At 41.7% G+C, this 23,715-nt stretch overlaps 1 protein-coding gene across 7 annotated transcripts in view; it reads left to right on the top strand.

Annotated features, from left to right (window-relative positions):
- Cep41 (centrosomal protein 41) overlaps window positions 1-23,423 on the top strand; it is a 54,454-nt gene extending 31,031 nt beyond the window's left edge. For 2 of the 7 annotated variants that reach the window (XM_045160259.1, XM_045160260.1), the window contains exons 3-11: window positions 2,246-2,293; window positions 6,964-7,025; window positions 9,082-9,151; window positions 15,282-15,426; window positions 16,896-17,047; window positions 17,382-17,449; window positions 19,236-19,350; window positions 20,086-20,301; window positions 20,963-23,423. In XM_045160259.1, coding sequence (XP_045016194.1) covers window positions 2,246-2,293; window positions 6,964-7,025; window positions 9,082-9,151; window positions 15,282-15,426; window positions 16,896-17,047; window positions 17,382-17,449; window positions 19,236-19,350; window positions 20,086-20,301; window positions 20,963-21,111 — 1,025 coding nt within the window. In that variant the 3' untranslated portion in view covers window positions 21,112-23,423. The other 5 variants (XM_045160262.1, XM_045160263.1, XM_045160261.1 and 2 more) reach the window with 5 other exon arrangements.
- The last annotated feature ends 292 nt before the right edge of the window (window positions 23,424-23,715 follow it).

The following is a 23,715-nucleotide window of genomic DNA, read 5'->3' as shown; positions in this document are numbered from 1 at the left end:
CGTTTGTAGTGGCTGGAGGCCCTGGCACGCCCATTCTCTCTCCCTCTGCCTCTTTCTCTCTCTCTCTGTCACTTTCAAATAAATAAATAAAAACAAAAAAATTAAAAAAAAAAAACAGTTGAAAAGCTGAACTGCATACTGATTTGCCTTTTTCCTCCAAGCCCCTTACCTTGACCAGTCAAGTCCACACCTGAGGTCAGCACTGCAGTGGGGAAGATGGATGTGTGTTCAGGAAGACTTTGTGGCCCTTGCTCAGGAATCTTGGGTTACTTGTAGGCTGCAAAACCTAGAACAGATGGTATCTGGTTCTTGACCTGCCCTTGGTGGCTTGGGAAATCCTTTCTGAAATAGTCAATGTCTATTGAGGAGAGTCAGGGCTTCTGAGCAGCCCTGACTGAATTGATCTCCATGAGCTTCTAGAAGGACATGATCTGTTCTAGGAGCACACTATGTCCTCCTTCATAGTCCTCTTGCAGAGTGTATGTCCTGAGATGAAACAAATTGACAAAAATAACAACAAAAAGATTAAAACAAAAACCTAGAAGAGCTTTTTATTCCATAATGAATTCATAGTAAAATTTTAATAATAACAAAATGAAGTAAGTTGTTTTCTTTGGAAGTTTACTTTGGGGTTTAGAGCCAATATTTTTTTTTTCTTTGACCAAACATGAAGAAAAATTTAGAATTTCGAGCATCAATCAGTTCATGACATTAATTAGAAGCATTTCTTTGATCTGAAATTGAATAGAATATAACTAGTTCCTCTCAAAGTTCAAAAATGTTAGGAGCACAATTTTAGAAATTAGAAATTATGTTTAAATATTTTTCAATTCCATACTTTTAAGTGCTAGATAAGAGTTTGCTGACCCAGTCAATAAAGGATGCCTCACAAGCACAAGGACCTGAATTTGATTCCCAGAATCTACATTAAAAAGCTGGGCATGGTAGCCGGGAATGCTGGCACATACCTTTAATCCCAGCGGGGGCAGAGGTAGGAGGATCACTGTGAGTTTGAAGCCAGCCTGGGACTACAGTGAGTTCCAGGTCAGCCTAGGTTAGAGTAAGACCCTGACCTCAAGAAAGCTAAAAAAAGTGTGTGTGTGGGGGGGTGAGGGCTGGCAAGATGGCTCAGCAGTTAAGGCACTTGCCTGCAAAGCCTAATGACCCAGGTTCAATTCCCCCAGTACCCATGGAAAGCCAGATGCACAAAGTGGCACATGCATCTGGAGTTTGTTTGCAGTGGCTAAAGGCCCTCATGTGCTCATTCATATTCTCTCTCTCTCTCTCTCTCTCTCCTTGCAAATAAATAAATAAAAATATCTTTTTTTAAAAAAGCTGGACATGTTGGTATACATCTGTAATTCCAGAACCTCAAAAAGAGATGGATGGTGTACCTGAGAAATAAGACTCAAAACTGTCCTCTGAGCTCCACACATACACACACAGACACATGTAAAAACAAGACAGCTTTCTATGTTAAACCAAATCACAGCATATCACATAAAAATAATAGCCCTTTCTTCAGAGCTAAAATTTAATTCATTTGGAAACCAGAATGATGGTGGATCCATTTCAAAGTATGAAAGCTCTCCAAACTACTTTGGCTAGAACCTAGTATCATAGAACCAGCCCATAAAACATGAAGGCTGGGTAATCGCCACACTGGTGGGAATCAAGTCCTTGATGAATTCTAAGGTCCAATTGTGTGGTCTAGTTCAGGCTGCAACATCAGCATACTGGAATCATGATATGTCCAATTCAGGAAGGAGGAGACCACAAAGACACAGCAGAGAGGAAAGGGTTGCTTGGGTAGCCACAAAGGCATATTTTAGACATCCAGAGAATATTGCTTCTTTTTTTTTTCTCTTCCTTGTATATCCTTCCCACAAAGCTTGTGGGGGACATAAAGAGGAAGAAATCCTGATTCAAAAAAGGGAGAGAGAGACAGTAGGGTACAAATGATCATCTATATTGCCTGAGGTGGTTTGGGGAACAGTACACCCCAGCTTAAACACGGGAGACCAGAACACTTTTCTTGCTTCTGAATCTTGTTTTTTACATTCCTTGGGGAATTTATAGCCGAAATAATCCGAAAGATTTTGCCATGTGCGGCTAATTTGCCTATTGTCCAGTATTTCATGGGAACAGGATAGGAACGTGTGGGGAGTGCTTACTTGTTCTTCATTCTTTCACAGCAGGACTCCTAACCATTAAAGCATACTAAAATGTGTCTTTTTCTTTTTAGGTAACAGTATGACAAAATACATTGAGAAGCTAGAAGAGATCAAAAAAAGTGAGTAACACGGTTGATGGCTTAGGAAAAAGGGAGCTCTGTAGTGTTTTCTAAGTTGGTTTTCAGCTGACCACCACTTTGGACAGCTGGCGTGCACGGAGAACGGTGGGGGCCAGGTGGGCCTGGCAGGTGTTTGGAGTGGGAGATACTGGGGTCGTGTCTGGCCAGTGTCTGTCTGGTTTGTCTGCTATGGAGGATTTGCATGTTGAAATGTGGATTGAGTTCTCCTGAAGGAAGCATAAGCCTGGCCTCTGATTTTGTTTCACTGCAGTCTTCATGGCCTTTCATAGGTGCCCCATCTTCTCTTCCTGTTGGTCTGTACCTGAGACAGGTAATAATGTCTTTCCTCGTAACACTCTTGAGTGTGAACTAGGGAAGACTCAGGAAAGACTGAGAGGTATGAGAAAGAAAATGTGTTCTTAGTGATCTCCTTTACCCATTAATTGCAGTCTGTTTTCTTTTAATTAAAAATCATCTTTCATGAACATCCTTTTAAAAAGCTAATCTTCTGCAGAGATATCTTACCAATTACTGAAAACATTGTCCCTGTGCAAAATTGTAATTTTCCAAGCTATGTCCAAAACCAATATAAAATGTACACAATGAGGCCAAAATGAAAGAAGGCACAGAAACATCTATTTTCTAAGCTGGATTTGCCATGTCTTAAGTAGGAGAGCCCAGAGGCAGGATAATATTTAGCAAATGGTAGAGAAGAGGTATTGGGACCCCTGTTAAGCATTCGGCTTGGGTAATATACATTTCCTTGAGAGAAAATTACAATTCTAAAATACATGACTTGTTTTAATTTTTGGTGGACCTTTTTTTTTTTGACACAGCAAACTTTTAATTTAAAGTGATAATGTTTCTTCTGCTTTGCTGCAGTGCATAGAAACCCTAGACAGCAATGTGAGCTAGGAAACAGCCTTCTTCTGGCTTTATTTGCTAGTGCTATATAATATATATATATATAAAATATATATATAACATATATATATATATATATATACACATACATACATACACACATTCATTCATAGGGTCCTTCTTTTATATATTTTTGCATTATAATATAAGCATATATGAATATATAGCATGTATATAAAATATACTACATTTCCAAACTATGGAAAGGATATCTTATGTACTCACCTACACTCTTCACTGCTGTCATTCTCAGTTCATCTCAGACAGCAGCATCCAGCCAGCCTGCTTCTATTTGGGTTTATGGTCTCATTCAGTTCCCTTCCATTTGAAGGTAAATGTCCCCACCAGAAATTTGTCCCATTACCAAAAAAAAAAAAAAAAAAAAAAGTGCCCCATTCTGCCCAGATTGGCTAAACCTTGCTTCAGAACATTTCTTAAAAGTACAGTGTAGTTTCTTGAATATCTAAACCTTAAATGGAGACTATCTCCCCCAAAGAAATCCTTCTGGAATAGAGTTCTTGACAGGGTGCTTCCCCTTCCTTCTTTAGGAGTTTGTAGTCTTCCATTTAGTCAGGCAAAAGCTTCCTCTCACCTTGATCACCGCTGTGCGCTCATTCTGACAGAAATCCTTTAGGTTCTCACTTGGCATCTGTGATTTGGAAGCAATTTCCTTTTCTTTCCTCACTTTGTTGTCAGTGTTCTCTTGGGTCAGAAGGGAGGAGAACACTGCCTTGTCTCAGGACACCCTAAACCCAGCTTTTTGCTTGCCTTACCTCAGATGCCATGTCTGTCTATAAGGTCACAAGCCTTGTTCTGTTACTTCCTCTGATTTGTTTTCCACTGTGAGTCCAACTTCCTTTTCATTGCTAAGGACACATTTTAACAGAACCCTGGAAATGCAGAAATCCTTTGTAATCTGAACATTCTTTCAACTGTACCTGGGGAAAACAGATGCCCTGCATCTATTGACTGTGTACAAAGCCCATTCTTGGTGCCCATGGTTAAATGACACTAGTTGGACCCAGTGCAAAGCATCCTAGATAGTCAAGTCTCTGTCCTTCCAGTAACTCGAGAGAGGCCGACTCAGTCTCTGGGTTGACTGGGGAGGCAAGCTTTGACAGTGGGCCTGAGCTGGGATCGTCTGTCTGCTGCAGAGCCCCAGAGAAGCCAGCTAGCGGAGCGCCATTCTTAAAGCTCTGTGCGCTCTTGCCAGGACAGACCGACGGAGCTGTCCAAGTCGTCCTTGTTATAAAATTCAAAACTTAGTGTAAGACGTTTAGTTTGATCTTTTATCTCTGAGTAATAATGTCAGAAAGTCCAACAGATGGCTGCCCTTCTAAACCAGAACCAGGTACGTAATGTCCAGGCATACAAGGGGGCACTGAGGGTTTATACCGGAGACAGAGGATGCCAGGTCCTAGCAAAGCCTCGAGACTGTGTAGTGTAATTTCTGTTTGGCTAAAGGTGACTTTAATGTGTACATTTTATACTTAGTAGAAGTAGTTCAAACTCTGTAACTATACCAAAAGATCAATGGATAGATGTTAAATGCCTTGAAAGCTAGCAGTTTTTTTCCACTAGCCCATTTATTGCTATTTTGATATACAAAGTGACTTTTGGTGAACAAGTTAGTGGTAATTGAAGAGAATGTTGAAGACTATTTGGATCTGCATCCTGGTAGGTTTATTACCTTGTCGTAGCATCCAAAAGAAGTTGATCGAGAATTTTCTAGAAATAACAATGTACTTGCCAAATGCCAAGACATTTTCAAAGAGTTTTCATTCCCTGCAAGAAAGAGTCTTAATAGACTTAATAGAAGGTTAGTTTTTAAGGCAGAGTACCATTTCCTGACTCTAGTTATTAAAATATTTGGTAAACCAAGCTTGCATTAGCCTCCAAAATAGCCATCCGGTCTGTGCTGGGTTTTCGGAGAATTCATGGAACTGATTAGTAACACCAGGTAAATAATCTTAAATACCTTTAATCCTTTCCTTTGTTGCTAGGAGTCTTGGTTTATGAGACATTTATTCTGTGAAGGCCATAGCAATTATCCAGCTAACCTTTAGTAATTCTGAAATAATGAGGCAGTGTTTAAGGAGTTCTGAGCGCCAGCATAAAAACTGTAAAGAGGAAGGAAGGGTAAAGGTGAAGTTCAATGCTGAAATCTTTTAAATTAGTCATGTTCAGGAAACTTTAAGGAGCGAACTTCTAACAAGGATCTATAGGACCAATACTGGAAAAGTGAGACTGGCTCAGTCTGTAATAATTGCTCAACGTGATATCAAGAGTCTTTTTCTTTTGTTTAGCTTCGCTTAGACAAGAGCTTGCTGTTCAGCTCAGGCTGTCCTTGAACTCAGAATCCTCTTGTCTCTCCCTCCTCCTTGAGGCTGGGGTTATAGACTTTGTGAAGACTTATTAACATAACTGTAGGAGTGCCTCCATTTGAGATTTATTTCAAAACCATAATCAAAGCATTGAGTGGCTCTCTATTTTTTAGGTTGATTTTTATTTTATTTATTTGTTATTTTTATTGTTTTGAGGTAGTGTCTCACTGTAGCCCAGGCTGACCTGAAATTCACTATAGAGTCTCAGGGTGGCTTTGAACTCATGGGGATCCTACCTCTGCTTCCCGAGTGCTGGGATTAAAGGCATGCGCCACCATGTCTGGCTTTTATTTATTTAGTTTTTGAAAAAATTATTTATTTGGTGGAGGGAGAAAGAGAAGAGAAAGAGTATGGGCACATACTTTTCCATGGAAAGCAGTTCCAGATGCATGCGCCACTTTGTGCATCTGGCTTGACACAGGTGCTGGGGAATCAAATTTGAGCTGTTAGGCTTTGCAAGCAAGTGCCTTTAACCACAGAGCCATCTCCCCAGCCTATTTTATTTTATTTTATTTTATTTTATTTTATTTATTTATTTTTTTTTTTTTTTTTGGTTTTTCGAGGTAGGGTCTCACTCTGGTCCAGGCTGACCTGGAATTAACTCTGTAGTCTCAGGGTGGCCTTGAACTCTCGGCAATCCTCCTACCTCTGCCTCCCGAGTGCTGGGATTAAAGGCGTGCGCCACCATGCCCAGCTTCTATTTTATTTTTAACTGTGGTGAAAACCCCAAATGGAACCCATCATTGGAGGCATCTTTCAGTGGACGGTACTTCATTGTTAAGTGACTCTCTGTGTTGTATAGCAGATTGGCAAAACAGAATAGGTTGACTTGTTTAAGAGAAGCTGAGCAGATGATCAGGTCTGTCATGATCACACACACACACACACACACACACACACACACACGTGACGTCTTATGGCTCTAGCATGGTTTGCAGCCACAGGAAAATGTGGGCTTTCTTCCGTAGTCAGAAGACGAATAGCAGGGTATAAAGGCCTTACAGGCTGTTTGGCCCCAGGTAGCTCAGCTTCCCTGGGTCTCTGTCATCCTTTGTAAAGTTGATTCCTTGCTTTGTTTTGGAAAGGATTTTAGCCAGCTTACAAAAATGCCCACCACATACTATGGCCACCATAGAGATAGCATAAGAAAGAGACAGGGTTTCCAGGTGGCCAGAGCCAAGGAGGAAAAAGATGAAAATACTGCCTGCCTCCTGGTGAGCATGTCATGATGAGCAAATGCAATAACATATAAAAGTATACTCATGACTTGAAATGCCTTAGAACTTGATAACCAGTAAGAACTAATAGCTTTCAGAAAGCAAAATAGATTCAGGTAAATATCTGTCTTATTCTGCTTTTTAGATTACAGATACAAAAAAGATGAGCTTTTCAAGAGACTAAAAGTTACCACTTTTGCCCAGCTGGTAAGTTGAACGATCTTCCTACTTCCTACTGGATAGTGCTGCTTCTGTGAGCTTTCCTAGAACTGCTGCAGAGCCATTTGCTGGTCTTCCTGTTTCACCTGTAGCCGAGAGGACGATGGGTATGGGTGTCTCACCTGTAGCAGAGAGGATGACGGGTGTGGGTGTTTCACCTGTAGCCGAGAGGACGACGGGTGTGGGTGTTGCACAACAGGGATGTTCCAAATTTTTCTCCTCAGCAAGGGTTGGGTGAAGTAAATGTGCATTCTGATTTTTATTTTTTGCATTCTGATTTTGGTGATCATATTTATGATTTAGGTTTTCTTTTACTTTGTATGTTTAACCTAATCTTTAGGACCTAGAATTCTTTTTTTTTTCTCAATTTTATTAAACATTTTCCATGATTATAAAAAATATTCCATGGTAATACCCTCCCTCCTCCCCTTTTCCCCTTTGAAATTCCATTCTCCATCACATCCACTCCCCATCTCAATAAGTGTCTCCTCTATTCGGATGCCATGATCCTTCCCTCCTCTTATGATGAGGACCTAGAATTCTGATGTAAGACTTTCTATATGGAAAACGAGTGACTTTCCCTCTGTGATTGAGCTCCATTTCCAAGTTGTTCTCCTGTGAGTTATTTTGTTATTTTGGGCAAAATCTCTTTTCTTCTTTCTTTGGAAAATAATGGACAGGATGGGTCTATGACCTCTAGATAAGAGGTTCATTGCTGTGACTCACTTGGATGTGGAACATTATAAAATTGCTTTAAAGATGAACACTAGGGCTGGAGAGATGGCTTAGCAGTTAAGGCACTTGCCTGTGAAGCCTAGGACCCAGGTTCAATTCCACAGTGCCCATGTAAGCCAGATGCACAAAGTGGTGCATATGTCTGGAGTTCGTTTGCAATACCTAGAGGCCCTGGTGCACCCATTCTCTCTCTATCTGTCTCTCTCACTCTCTCCAATAAATAATTTTTTTAATGAACACTGTATTAAGCCAGGTGTGGTAGCATACTCCTACAATCCTAGCACTCAGGAAGCTGAGGTAGGAGAGTTGCCCTGAGTTCAAGGTTAGCCTGAGCCACAAGTGAGTTCCAGGTCAGCCTGGGACAGAGTGAGATCCTGCTTCAAAAAGAAAAGAAAAGGAAAAAGAAGAGAAAAAAAAGAGAACACTGTATTAAGTTACAAAGGTGATGTAAAGTTCTATAATCAATGTTAATACCATTCTATGTTATGGTATGTTGGTATTGTATTTTCAAGAAATAGCATGTTATGGGCTGGAGAGAGGGATTGGCAGTTAAGGCACTTGCCTGCAAATCCCAAAGGACACAGATTCTACTCCCCAGTACTCATGTAAGCCAGATGCCCAAGGTGACACAGTCTGGAGTTCATTTGTAGTGGCTGGAGGCCCTGGCACCGCCATTCATTCCCTCTCTCTCTCTCTCTCATTCTCCTTGTGCAAATAAAAAAAAATTTTTTTTAAATAGTAACAAAATACAGGACTAAGAAGATGGCTTAGCAGTTAAGACACTTGTCTACAATGCCTAAGGACCAGTTTGATTTCACAATACCTATGTAAGCCAGATGCACAAGGTGGCACATGCATCTAGAGTTTGTTTACAGCAGCTGATGGCCCTGACGAACCCATTCTCTCCCTCTTCTCTCTCTCTCATAAATAAATAAAAAATAAAATATTTTTAAAAAATAATAACAAAATGTTAAAAAAAAAGAAATTGCCTGTTATGCTGAGATCCTTTTTGGTCTTTTAAGTTTATGATATAATGGTTTTTTAAATTTATTCATTTATTTAGTGTTGCTTGGGGGTGCATGTAATATTTTAAATGAATCTTTTCTTCTGCAACATTCATCTGCAGAGTAATTACCACCTTGAAAGTAAAGGAGTCTGAAATTCAGCCTCCAGTCAGGACAGTGACAGCTTCTTCAAACAAGAGATCTTTGATGTTTGATGTTTCCTGGTCTTTTGTAAAAAACAGAATTGCCTGTGTTTAGAAACAAAAACATACACACATCTACACATGTCATTCTTTTTCTATCAGGTCATCCAAGTTGCTTCCCTATCTGATCAGACACTGGAAGTGACAGCTGAGGAGATTCAAAGGCTCGAAGGTAATGAGACTTGAGGACGGAGGGAAATAACAGATTGCCCATTTGACTGAGGTGCTCACCGCGTGCATTCCCTGGTGTGTGCCCATTGACTGAGGTGCTCACCGCGTGCATTCCCTGGTGTGTGCCCATTGACTGAGGTGCTCACCGCGTGCATTCCCTGGTGTGTGCCCATTTGACTGAGGTGCTCACCGCGTGCATTCCCTGGTGTGTGCCCATTTGACTGAGGTGCTCACCGCGTGCATTCCCTGGTGTGTGCCCATTTGACTGAGGTGCTCACCGCGTGCATTCCCTGGTGTGTGCACATTTGACTGAGGTGCTCACCACGTGCATTCCCTGGTGTGTGCACATTTGACTGAGGTGCTCACCCCGTGCATTCACTGGTGTGCGCACAAGGATCTGGGGTTTTGCTTGTCTATTTGTAATTAGATAGTTACTCTCACAGAAATTCTGTCTGGGGCTTTATTGTTAATACTTATTTCTTTAAAAAAAAAAAAAAAAAGATCACCTGGGGCTGGAGAGATGGCTTAGTGGCTAAGGCATTTGCCTGCCAAGCCAAAGGACCCCCGTTTGATTCCCAAGGACCCACATAAGCCAGGTGCATAAGGGGGCACATGCATCTGGAGTTCATTTGCAGTGGCTGGAGGCACTGGTGCGCCCACTCTCTCTCTCTCTTTCTCCCCTTTTCTCTCCCTCTCTCTCTCTCTCTCAAATAAATAAATAAAAATAAACTAAAAAAAAAATCACCTGGCTTTCTGGCTCTGACACATTTAAATGCTTTAAATGTGTTTATACTATTTATTTTTTTTCAACAAATACTTTTAATGTATTCTGCCTATATATATACTGGTTACAGAATTCAGTGCTAAGAGACTACAGGTGAATAAATAACTTATGTGGAATTTGTAGTTACCTATGCATACATGCAGATGTGTGCATGTATTAGGTAAGAGTAATACAATAAATATCACAAAATCAGTAATGTGGCAGACTTTACAGATGAAAGCAACCATCATCTGTTGCATATGTATTACTAAGCATTCCATGTGCTTATTATTATTATTATTATTATTATTATTTAATATCATCAAAAGCGGGAAGACAAGTGCATTCACAGACAAGACGCCTAACCCCTTGGCCCAGATGGTACAGTATGGATTGGACCCTGGGACACTAATCTAAAGTCTCCAGTAGAAACTAGGATCTTCTCATTGTGTCCTCAAGGGATTCAGGAAAGTTTTTTTGGAGAGAAGAAAGGCTGTTTTACAGTTAGAAGATTGATGTAGGCTTCCTCAAGGCGTTTGAACAGGGCCTCAAATGGGGTGCAAGTGCATGTGGCCAGCTGAGGAGCAGCCTGAGACAGGATGGAGGTGAAAGGGCAGCATGTGTGTTGGCGAAGCTGGAAATCCAGTCCGGCTGTGGCCTTAAGGGAGGAGTAGACACTGGGTGAGAGATAAAGCCAGGAAGATAAGCAGGCTCCAGATTTCCTTGCTTAAATACCAAGTGGGAAATAAAACCTCTATAGTTGTACTCTCATGAAAAGAATACACAGACTTCGGGTCTTGATTTTATCCTGAAGTACCCTGCAATCAATGCATGCCTGTTTACTGAAAAGGAATGTGTTGTTAAGGTTGATGTAGGTCAGGAATTTGACTTCTGATTTCAAGACAAGTTTCTCAGGAAGTCTGAACATTGGTTTTGTGCAACTCAACTGTCACTTCATTGGGCTGGTTTTTGTTAGGAAGGATAAAGAGAATCTGAAAACGACAGGAATTTATCTTTGGCAGATGCCTCTCACATAGCAGAGAAATAAGGGCTCTTTGTAACGGAGATAATTGAGTCTCCTCATACAAGTACTCCCAATTTTAACCGGGTTATATAAGCACCTAGATTTGGTCCTTTAATTCATTGTTGAGATGGCATCACCAGAACATATGGGCACATGCAATTTTCTCTCCCGAGATAAATGTGCACAGCAAACTAGGCTCTTGGACAGTAGAGCCCCACAATGTGTGAGTAATACCCGTGCGTTCTAGTGCTGTACACAGACGACAGGCCACTCAAGCGCCCGAAGAACAGATCGTACCTGTCTGTGCATTGGTTATCTTTGAAGAAGGCAAAAATCTCCTTTTACAAGGCTTAATGCTTTTTCCTGACATTGAGAAAATGACAAAAAATACATAAAGGAGAAAATTATAATATGTAATAATCATTTTTAACATTTTGGTCCATTTTCCTGCATTTCTCACCTTACCCCAATCAAATGCCTGCTTTCTGTGTATAGCTTTGTTTTATGCTGTGTTAAACTAATATTTTTCCACGCATACTTTCCCAGGTCATTAAATACACTTTGAACGCACGGCTATGAAGAATTCATTGTCATATGTCTGTCTATGGATACGGCATAATGTAATTATTCTCTTCTTGGGCATAGCAGTCTCTTCCTGACCTGTCACTTTAATAAAATGATGTTATAGCATATATATGTAAATGCTTGTACGATTCTCATTCCTTGGTGATAACTCACTGTGGATGGGCAAAGGTGAAACCATTGCCTAACTATCTCCCGTGTGGCTGAAACCTGGCTGCACTCCTGCCAGCAATCAATGGTTTTCTGTTTCTTCCCATGCTAATCAGTACTGAGTAATTTTTTTAAAATTGCTAATTCCAGGATGAAAATATAGTATTGAATAATTTTATTTTTAATTTCCTTAATAATGAAATTGAGCTGTGTGTACACGTGTGTGTGTGTGTCATTTGCTGGTTTTATGTACTTTTAATGCATTTCTTTTTCAAGGATCTTACTTGCATTTTTCCCAGTTTTTCTAACAAGGTGTTTATTTTTTTATTGATTTGTAAGAGCTCTGAATAATTGATATCTTTATACAATGAAAAGCAATACAACATTGAAATTGACAAGAAAAAAAAATCTTTGGTTGTTCATTTGTAACAACTTCCAAACTATATTAAACTGTATTCAAGCAGCAATGCAAGAGACAAAAGCCCTAAGTATAGAACAGTATGAATAGAATTCTGGATAAGTGAAAAGAAGAGAAAGGAAAATGGATGCCAGGGTTTGTAGCCGTTTTCTTTCTAGAAGGAGACATAAATATAGGAGGTGTTTCTGCTGGGGAAGGAAAGATGCCTGAGGGCCTACAAGCCATATTGACAATTTATTTGTATGTATGTATTAGTATATAATCCTTTTTCTATTTTAACTGTTAATTAAATATAATAACATTTACCACAGATTTTTCCCCAGTTTGTAAGCAAGCACTGTTAACTGATGAACCATCTTTCCAGCCCCCTTAATTTGTTATTCAATTTTCCCTCTGTTGGTTTTTTTCCATATATGAGGTTTTTATTTTTCTGTGATCAAACCTTTTAACCTTAACTGTTGTGTTTTATTGCTTTAGACTCATAATATCCAAAATAAGTTAAAGTAGTTACCTATCTTTTCTATTTTAGATTTTCCAGGTAGCTACAAAGTATTTTCAGCACTATTTGTTCAATACTACCCACTGATTTGTTATGTGGTTCTATTAACTTTATATGTGTTTCTCCCTTAGCATGTTTCATATTCTGTAGTATGTTCCATTCTAGTTGTAGTTCTGTACTTTTTAATATTTATTTATGTATTTGCAAAGAGAAAGAGAAGACTGGGTGCACTGGGGCCTCTTCCCACTGCAAGTGAACTCCAGCTGCATGTGCCACTTTGAGCATCTGGTTTTACATGGGTACTGGGGTCTTGAACCCAGGCTGCCACACTTTGCAAGCAAGCAACTTAAACTGCTAAGCCATCTCTCCAGTCCTGCACTGTTTTAATCATTTACTTATTGGCTATATATTAATATCTGATAAGGCAGGTTCTCCAAATTATAGTTAATTTTATATATGTATTTATTTATTTATCTTTAAATTTTTTTTCTCCCTCTCCCCACATACTGGAGCTTGAACTTAGGGTCTCAATGCTAAGTAGTATCTCTACCACTAAGCTATATCCCCACCGTACCCCTTTTTAATGTTTTATTTATTTGAGAAAGGGAGAGAGAGAAATAAGCAGATAGAGAAAGGATGGATGTGGCAGGTCCTCTAGCCATTGCAAGCAAACTGCAGACACATGCACCACCTTGTGCAGCTGGCTTTACATGGGTACTGGGGAATTGAACCTGTGTCCTTTGGCCTTGCCAACAAGTGCCTTAATCACTAAACCATCCCTCCAGCACTCTCCCTTTTTTAAAAAAATGAGACATTATCTAGCTAAATTGCCCAGAGTGGCCTTGAATTGCAATTCTCTTGCCTCAGCCTCCTGAGTAGCTAGAATTATAAATTTGTGCCACCAGATCTCTGTGAAGTTTTTATTTAAACTTCATTGAGATTAATATTAAGGATAACATTAAATTTGAAAAAGGTTAACATCATTTTACTTTTAGTTGCTCAGTCAGGAATCTGCACTGTGTGCCACTGTCTTCATTGGGGTCTATTTTTTTTAAGGGCCCCTAAGTAATTTTTGTCTTTGAGAGGATGTACAAGTCTTATAGATCCTTTACAGATGTTATGGCTTTATTGATAAGACAGTGTGTTTTATAGATGCCTTCTGCTGTTGCAAACAAACTCCAGATGCATGCACCTTAGTGTGTATATGGGTTTTATGCAGGTACTGGGGAATGGAACCCAGGCTGGAATGCTTTGCAAACAAGTGCTTTTAACCACTGAGCAATTTCCTTAGGTGGCCACTGCTGGGGGGGGGGGGGTAGGCCTCAATGTGTAGCCTTAAGCTGAGCTCAAACTCTTGTAGTTCCAGCCTCCTGAGTGCTGGGAGTAGAGGTGTGGACCATCCTGCCTAGCTCAACTACTTGTTTCTTAAGTGTTGGCTATAATGTGGAATTTGAAGCCATATCAACACACTTTTTACACTCTGTCACATGGTAATCCAGTGATCTGTCTTGTACTTTAAATGAATCTGTTAGCTTATGCATGATTTTATGTCATGCATTGCTTATTTAGAAAGTGCTACTTCACTGAGTTTGGCGAACAATAACACCTCCAAGTACAGAGAAGCAGCTCCTCATAGTCCAGCTCCTGATGTCAGAGACTCCAAAATTCTGACCTCAGCTCAAAATTGTAATCAATAACCAATGCCATCAGCTGTTTTACTTAAAATGACAGGTTCATCTAATTCATTTTTGAGAAAATGTCTGCCAAATACACAAGTCTAAGAAATCAGTGTTTCTGTCACTTTTTTGGACCAAGAAATGATGTCTATGGCAAAAACAGCTGGTTCAGCTACAGCCCAGCAATGAGTCTAACACTTTCCCTTGACATCTCCACAGTACTTGGGCATGTAGCCGGCTCAGCTGTCGGCGGACTCCCAGTTCATCACATGGAATATTTAAAAGGCATGGACTGACTTCAAGGTGGGATTTTTTTTGGTGGGGGTTCAAGGTAGGGTCCAGACTGACCGGGAATTTACTAGGTAGTCTCAGGGTGGCCTTGAACTCACAACAATCCTCCTACCTCTGCCTCCCTAGTGCTGGGATTAAAGGCGTGCACCACCACACTCATCAGGGATTTTTCTTTTTTAAGGAAAAGTCTGGAATTTATATAGTGCAGACTGACCTTGAACTTATGGCAATCCTCCTTCCTCAGCCTCTAAAGTGCTGAGATTATACGTATGAGCCAACATGCCCAGCTCAAGGTGAGATTTAATAAAAAAATATTAATCATTGCTTTATCAGGGACAGGTTTTAGTGTGACTGCCATGTTTATTTACTGTGAGAGCATTCTTGACGGTAAAAAATATGACTGCTAATAAATTTGGCGCCACTGCCTTGATGCTTATCAAGGTGCTAGCAATTTCTACGTTGTTCCTTTTGTACCACCAGTGTGAATATCAACACACTGAAAAAAGATAACATGTAAAAAATAGTTTTCATTTTGCAGAGCCCATAAAAAGGTCTTGGGGAATTTCTGAAGTCAATTTCACTGCATTCTGGAAGCCTGTAAATTAGAACTTTTAGAACAATTTAGTAATAGTGGTAAGAGGGTTTTACTTCATATTAATAGAATTACCTAATCAATAAATAGAAACCCTGAGGTTCTATTTAATTATTTCTTCATTTGAAAATTTTAGACAATGATTCTGCAACTTCAGAGCCTGATGCTGAAGCTGCCACCAAGACCAACGGGAAAGGAAGCCCCGGGGAGCAGTCCCCCAGCCCTATCCAATTCATCAACAGTATGGGAGCAGGGGACTCCAGTCGCTCCACTCTCCAGAGGTACTCCCAGCTAATCCATGTTTGCACTTTTGCTGCCACAGACTCCAGTGACCCATTGCAGTGATTTAATTACCTCGGAAACCAAACTGGCAGTGGTAACAATTTATATCTTAATCTCAGCCCTTCTACCTTCTCTTCTCTTCATATAAATGTCACCTCCTGAGTCTTTTTTACTTCTTCCTGAGTAAATTGTAAGAGTATATTAATAGGCTGGGCGTGGTAGCACACACATTTAATCCCAGCACTCGGGAGGCAGAGGTAGGAAGATCGCTGTGAGTTTGAGGCCACCCTGAGACTACATAGTTAATTCCAGGTCAGGTTAGCCTGGGTTACAAGGGAGACCCTACCTCTGGGGGAGGGGGAAAAACAGTGTGGCAATGGAGTCAAGTATGTGCTGGATTTAATGCAGAATTTGATGTGATGTGCTGGAACGAAAGGAACAAGGCTACATACTAATTTCTAGCTTAGCATCCATCTTAATATTTCCTGGGTAAAGAACCTCCTCCTCCTTATTTAAGTACAGATATTTTATGACTTGTCAGTTTGTTCACAACACCTGGTCTTCTCAGTCTTTTGATGTCTTCAACACATTTTTCCTATAAGATTGAGTTGGCAACTAATGTTTAATGACCTTAGAAGCAGAACTGTCAGTGGTAAACTCCCTTATTTTTATCCCAGCCCATCCTCTGTCTCATTATATGACTGACCCTAACTGTAAAAGCCTCTTCAAGCTCATCATTATGCTGCATAAATTGGAAGAAAGCACAGATAACTACTGAAAATAAGGTTCATTATCCATATTGGATAGGTCATGTGTAAGTACAGTCATGTATCGCTTAGTGACAGAACATTCTGAGAAATGTGTCATCAGATGATTTGCCGTGGTAGGAGCATCACAGAGTGCACGTCCACAAACTAAGATGACTACAACATCACCAGGTAATATCACCATATGAAATTGCCATTATATGTGCACATCATTTTTGACTGGCATGCCATTATATGGTACATGACTATATGAAATATATATGACATTTTTGTCACTTTATATCACATTTACTACACCTAGAGACACCTTTAATTTCTTTTTCCTACCAGCCTTAGTCTTTGCCCCTCTATTTTGCTTATTCATACTCCCTATAATCCTATTGGGTTAACAATCCAACCTCTTTCTTTCTCTGAATGCTGCCCTTGTTACTTGAGGTAGCAGGTACTCCCTTATCCCTGTAAAATGACCTGTCATGCATTGTTTAAAGTTAAGTATGACACACAGGTCCCCTCTTGGGATCCACTATGTTAGAATAGGAATCCATAGGATCCTACTTTCAGAAGCAAAACTAAAGCACTCTTCCCATTCACCTTGTCTTTGTAGATGCCTTTTCAAAAGCCAAGGAGCCCCCATCTCACCATTCTGAAGGGAGGTGTCAACCCCTGACTAGTTTATACTGACCTACTTCCTCTGCTTCCAGCGTCATCAGTGGTGTTGGAGAACTGGATGTAGACAAAGGGCTAGTGAAGAGAGAAGAGCCCAGCGAGAAAGACAAGCCTTACCCCGACTGCCCCTTCCTGCTGCTAGATGTGCGTGATAGAGATTCCTACCAGCAATGCCACATTGTCGGAGGTGAGAGACAGAGGGCTTTAGAGTGCCTCATTCCCAGGAGCAGAGCTTGTCCTCGTGTCCAGGTTAGCAGTTAGGAAGACCTTGTGTGCTGGATTCATTATGAAGATGCTCTGAGTAAAACCCACACACATCCCGAGGGAGGTACTGATGTTCTGCAGTGGTCAAGGGACCAGTGAAATGAAGCTTCATCCTTTGTTCATGGTGTCTCTTTTCTCATTCATAAAAGACTCGGGCTTATTGCTCATTGATTTTGAAATTTCAAAGCAGCTAAGCAATAGGGCCAAATTGTAATAAGAGCGCTCCAGACCTTTTCAACCTGTCCTTTCCTTTGCAGCTTACAGTTACCCAGTCGCGACCTTGTCCAGGACCATGAACCCCTACTCAAGTGACATTCTCGACTATGTATCCTTGGTGCTGTGAGGTGCGGGGTGGTGGGTGGGCACCCAGACCTCATGATCCTGTCCTAATAAGGCCTGTGACAGTGACCAGGTTAGGATCTGGTAGATCTTGGATTCCTAGCTGTTGCTGAGAATCCTTACTATTTGGGCAGATGTTTCCAAACCATGCTACCCTGGGCCCAAAGTATATCAGGTTAAGGACTACAGACTTATTCCTCCAGAAAGCCTACCCAATTAGAACTTAAGGGGTAATCCTTTTTCTATATTAATTTCTCCTTTTTTAAAATTTCTTCCATTTGTGAAAATATGTAAGTAGAAGATAAATACTAAGAAATATTTTTAATGAAAATGGAAATCTCCCATAATCATACAATTAAGCACTAACTCCTAGTATATTTTTATAACGGTATGCTATTACTTTTTCTCTGGGTGTGTATAGTAAATGGTGGAGGGGAGCGGCATATTCGTGTGTGGGTGAAAACAGGTATGCCCCCACGCGTGCATTCAGAGGCCAGAGGAAGACTTTGGGTGTTGTCTCTTCAACCTTACTTCCCAGAGACAGAGTCAAACCTCGAGCTCGTCGTATTTCAGTGGACCTGGCTGACCAGGGAGCCCCAGCCATCCTCTTGACTCAGTGCTAGAGTCACAGGCATGTGTAGCTAGGCCCCGCGCTTTACGGACATGCTGGGGATCAAACCCAGATTCTTGTGCTTACACAGCAAGTACTCTTACCAGCTGAGTCCTCTCCCCATCCCCTTCTACAGAATATGCTCTGTGTGTGTATGTGCATTTTTTTTAACAAAGTTGAAGTCAAATACAATTTAGTGTCTTGAGTTTTCAACTTCACATTTCATTATGTTTCCTGTGCTGATGCAAGCTATTTGTAAACCCTATGTCTGATGGTATGCAATATTTCTTCTTTAGATTTATTTCCTTTGTTTTGGATTTTTTTGTGGGGGACGTTGGTTTTTTGAGGCAGGGTCTCACTCTAGCCCAGGCTGACCTGGAATTGACTATGGAGTCTCAGGGTGACCTCGAACTCATGGCAATCCTCCTACCTCTGCCTCCCAAGTGCTGGGATTAAAGGCATGCGCCACCACACCCGGCTGTTTTGGATTTTTAAGCAGTTCCATCTTTGTGTTATCACAAGAAAGGCTTCAGTGGAGACACTGGACAAAGAAAATTTTCAGTTTCTTTATTTGTAAAATGGAGACTGTAATACTTTCCAGCAGTGCATGGATGAAAACGTTAAAAGATGTAATGAGAACTAGTTCTGTCTTGACTGCGGTAATACTAGTTCATACACAGTGAGAATGTCAGGCTCCGGGAAGATGGCTCAGTAGTAGTTCAAGAGCATAGCCTGCTGCAGGGTTAGGATCCCTGGCTACCACATAAAGCCAGAAGCACAGTGTATCATGGCATTGGGTGGCAGAGTCAAGAGAATCCCAGAGCTCGCAGGCTAGCTAGTCTGGCTTCTGCAACGGCAGTAAAACAAGAGACCCTGCCTCAAGCAAGGCGGAAGAAGAGAATCAACACCCTGAGGTTATCCTGGACCTCCATGTTCATACTACTGTAGCATGTGTTGGCCCATACACACATCACACACAAGCAATTCTTTTAAAAGGGCATGAATGTCAGCTTATGTGGTTCCTGTGATTACTGTTGTAATGAGTAGAAGTGTGCTCCTTGATGTGCCCCTAGACTCTGAAGAATGAGTCTTGACAGCTCGCTGTTCCTTGGGGTTTCTTCTAGTCTAGAAGCATTAGCTTGGAACCTTAACCCATCCTTAGAAAAATGCCCACGGCAAGATTATCATTCTATACGACGATGACGAGCGGCTGGCCAGCCAGGCGGCCACTACCATGTGTGAGCGGGGGTTTGAAAACCTCTTCATGCTTTCTGGAGGTGAGCAGAGCTGCATCTTGGGACTTAACCAGGCTTCATCCCACACTGTCATCTTTCCATGCTCAGTGTTCAGCACTGGAGTTGGGCAAAAAGAGGAAGCTGTGGGAAGGAACTCTATGAGCACTCCCTTGGAAAAGAGGAGGGTTAGTGGTGGTGGTGGGGCCATCGTTTTGTTTTTTTCCCTTTTGATTTTTTTGAGGTAGGCTGTCACTCTAGCTCAGGCTGACCTGGAATTCACTGTGTAGTCTCAGAGTGGCTTCGAACTCACGGCGATCCTCCCACCTCTGCCTCCTAAGTGCTGGGATTAAAGGCGTGCGCCACCACACCCGTCATTCATTATTTTTTCATTTCTTCATTGTGGCTTTTGTTTGAGGATATTTTCTTTTGAGATAGAATCTTGCAAGGTAGCCCAGGTTGGCCTCAAGCTTGTGATCCACCTGCATCGGCATCCTGAAAACTGGTTTGCCAGCATAGCCACCAGGCTTAAGAAGGACATGGTTTTAATTCCTAAGATAATACTGCTTCAGGGCTCTGTAGCAGTGCAAAGGCTTGAGCAAAGCCTTTCTTGTGGAATTCTCAACTGACATTTTCCAATGTAATTTGCTTTATGGTGAAACAGTTCAGAAAGATTTCATGCCCTTCTGTTAGCCTTAACTTGGTGATGAAAGGTCAGCAGACATGCAGGCCTTTCTGGGCTTGTTAAGCTCGCTTTTTCTGATGGTCTTCTCCACCTAGGTCTGAAAGTCTTAGCTCAGAAGTTCCCAGAAGGGCTGGTTACTGGTTCCCTGCCAGCCTCTTGCCAGCAGGCCCTTCCTCCCGGTTCTGCCCGGAAACGATCCAGCCCCAAAGTGCCAACGCTGCCAGCTGAGAACAAGTGGAGACTTACCCCAGAAGACTTAAAAAAGATTGAACATTATCTGGAAGGGGACCAGAGCCTCACAGATAATCCTGGTAAGATGCTTTGACCTTGGTTCTCTGTGGAGCTTGAGATTCTTACCTTTGAGCATCGCCTCATCACCTGAAGAGCTTCATCTTTCTGCTCACAGGCTTCAAGTACTTGAGGCCAAGAGAGAGAGAGAGAGAGAGAGAGAGAAAGTGGTGTGAGGGGGTGATCATAATAAGGGAAAAATTAGATCTTGAGTGCCAGCAAGAAGAGAAGCTTAGTCAAAGCAAGTATCTCAGGCTGAGGTGAGGAACAAAGTGTAACATGTTCAGATTCTTTATGGGCGTGTGCCCTTCTGTCTGCTGTTTCTGGGACTTTTCAGCCACTTCCCAGAGCCTTTCTGATTTGTCTTCCTACATTTCTTTTAGCCTACCACCGTCTCTTCTCCCTTTCCTGATAGTCCCACACTATCCCTCTCTACCAAGGACTGTGTGAAAGAAAGGCTAGCGTGCTGCGGCTAACGAAGAGGAAGAAAGCTGGCAGGGCCTCCCTCCGTTCCCAGCATCGAGTTGATGCGGCCTAGGTCATCGTTGGCCCACAGCAGATGCTGCAGAGAGCTTCATTAGTGTAAAAGTGGCTGTAGACTAGGACTTCATTAGCTTAAAAGTGTACTTGGCGGATTGTCCCTGGAATCCTTCTTTCAGCCCTCCTCCTTCTTGCTCCCTCCAGGCCGACCAAACCAAAGTAACTCTTCCAGAAGAGATTCCAAGGTGCCGAATGCCCGCAGCAGTCAGAACCTGCCCACCGGCGGCCCCGTCAGCCACTCGAACCCCCGTGTGCTCAACAGTGGCCACCTGCAAGGCAAACCCTGGAAGTAAAGACTGTGACTCGTTAGTCAAATAAATGTCTCCTCTCCTTTTGGAACCCCTGAGCATTCCCACATCAGTCATTTTCAGGAAGTACTGCAGAGCAAAGGCTGAAGCACGTGGCTAGGCTAGGCCCCCTTTCCTCTCGAGGTCTGCAGCTCTCTCCTTTCATCAGCTCAGGAAGGATTTTTGACAGATGACCACAGGAACCAGAGGGTGACAGGCTCGAGTGCCCTCCTCATTATTTAAGTCTTTCGAAATTGAGTAGGAAAAAAAAAAAGAGTCCCATATTAGCAATAATAACAACAATGGGTCCAGCTTGTTTGGTCTATAACCTGTGTTTTGTAAATACTACAGTCACATCTGCTGGTATGTTCTTCCCACTACAACTTCATGGAAGATTCTCCAAGTGGCCTGGGGCATGGGCTGCTGTCTGCTGTCCCCATGGATCTTGGTTCCTGGAGTCCACAGGTTCCACCCCAGCCACAAAGGTGGCTAGCTGAGTCATGCTAAGGCAAAACACTACAAGCTCAGTTAGGAGTTTAAGGCCTGTGAGTATGGCTCGATTTGACAATTTACTAGAGAAGTTCTATATTTACTGAATGCTCTCCCTCATTAAATGATTTCTGGACCAGAAAGGTGTGCTCTCAGCTGTCTTCACACCAGGAGGGCTTGATTCAGGAAGACAGAACCCCTGCCATCTTTCAGACCTATGCCGAGAGCTCTTGAGGCCCACCACAGCTGCCCCTCCATTCGGTGATCCATATATCAATTAAAATTTTCCATTGCCCTACTTGAGTCCAGCTGTGTTAGCTGGGTAGAAATCGTGCTCACTTGAAAGCGCTAGCGTCACTCAGGCAATGGGACACACAAGGTGAGGAGGACTCCAGAGTCCTTTGTCCAGGCTGACAGCCCCTTAAGCCCTTGCTTAAAAATACAGTATTAGTCTAATTGAGTAATTAGTGCAATTTCCTGCTTACTTTTCATTCTCATGACTGAGCTGTGATTAGGAGGTTGTGATTATAGATTCTGGTTTTGGCCGGAATTTTGAATCAGCATTAATTGAATTGCTAAATGACTGACATTCATTCTATTTAATTGGGGGAACAAAAGACCTCAGGTAAGGATGAGGAACTATGAAATGATAGGGAAAAGGACAAGAGCCTTGTTAATTTTTATGGCCTGTGATAAGGGACTGAGGAATAAATTGTGCTCTTTGTCATGGCAACCAGCTTCTGAAAGCCAGCTGAAAATTGCCTATCCATAGGTGGTTCCTGCTGCTGGGCGAGATTTGCCTTAACAGTACTATTTTCTCACCACCAGAAAAAAAAAAAAAAACGAAAAGAAAAGAAAAAAAAAACAAAACCACAGTATTTCTAGCATGGGGGCTGTGTTTGTAAGGAAATAAAAGTAATAAATATCTCATGGAGACATATGGAAAAATAACTCAAGATTCAACCCAGCTCCGTTTCAGAATGTGTTTATTCTTCTCTACTTGATTTCCAAAGTGCAACATTTTCCAATGCTTTAGAAATCAAACAAACCAAGGACATTGTTCAGATGTCAAGCCGTGCCCAATTTTCCACAAGATTCAAGAATCTTGTATAAAATTCAGCCAACGTACACATAGCTTTAATGAGGAGCCTGTCATGTTTCCCCATAAATTTATTGCCTGAGAACTTAGTTCAGCCTTTTGCTAATGCCAAAATGCTCAGGTTTTTTATTTTCTTTACAGCATAGATAGAAAAATGCATTTTTTTTCCACACTTAACTTTCCCCTAGCATGGATAAGATTTTCAGCCCTCTTTAACACAAACACGTTTTTAAGGAAAAATATTTTTCTCTAGCAAAGTTCTGGTTTTGCCATTTTAAAATTGGCTAGTCAGGAGATTAGGCTTCTCTACTCAATTCTAGTTTGAAAGTAAAGGGCAGCCTCCCCTCACCGTTCTTGTTCCACACGCCCACCGTCAGATAATAGGGTTAGAAGCTTGCACGGATGTGGACAGTCAACTTGGCCAAGCCTGTAAGCACCATTGCTGGGTGTTTACCGACATGAACTAGCGGGTTGAATACATTGATGTGTATTGATTTCTCCATAGCGTTTTGTCCTGATGGAAGAGATTTTGCAATTTCGGAAGACCTGTTCTGGTTCTGCGCCTGGTGCTGCTTGCAGACATTTCTTTTTTCTTTCATGCTCAAAGTATTGCTCTTTAACATTCTACTTCACTCGTTTCTTCGTTAGATTATTTGACATGTATTATTTAAGTGATCAGTGATACTCGGTGCGATTATGAACGTTGAAGATTAAAGAGCATAGTTACTAATCTCTCGTTTGCTCTTAATGTGCTGAAACCTGCCACCTCCTCTCTTCCTCTGTCAGGGTGATTTGGGGAGCCCCGGGAGACTGGAATGATTTGAACCTCTCTTTGCTGCATCTCCCAGAAAGGCATATGCCTTTTTGCATTAGTGAATCAGGGAATAATTCCAGTTAGAGCAGGCGACCTTAGCTTTCTAGTCAGAGGCCTGAGATTGTTCTGGGATGTGGGCAGAGACCGAGGGCTACCCTGGACGGACCTGGTCATGCTTTCTTGTACTGACCTGCTCCTTCGCCTTGAG

This window comes from Jaculus jaculus, chromosome 10 (assembly GCF_020740685.1).
Source record: "Jaculus jaculus isolate mJacJac1 chromosome 10, mJacJac1.mat.Y.cur, whole genome shotgun sequence".
Classification (NCBI taxonomy): Eukaryota; Metazoa; Chordata; class Mammalia; order Rodentia; family Dipodidae; genus Jaculus; species Jaculus jaculus.
The sequence above is the reverse complement of the archived record's forward strand: the minus strand, read 5'-3'. Positions and strand labels throughout refer to the sequence as shown.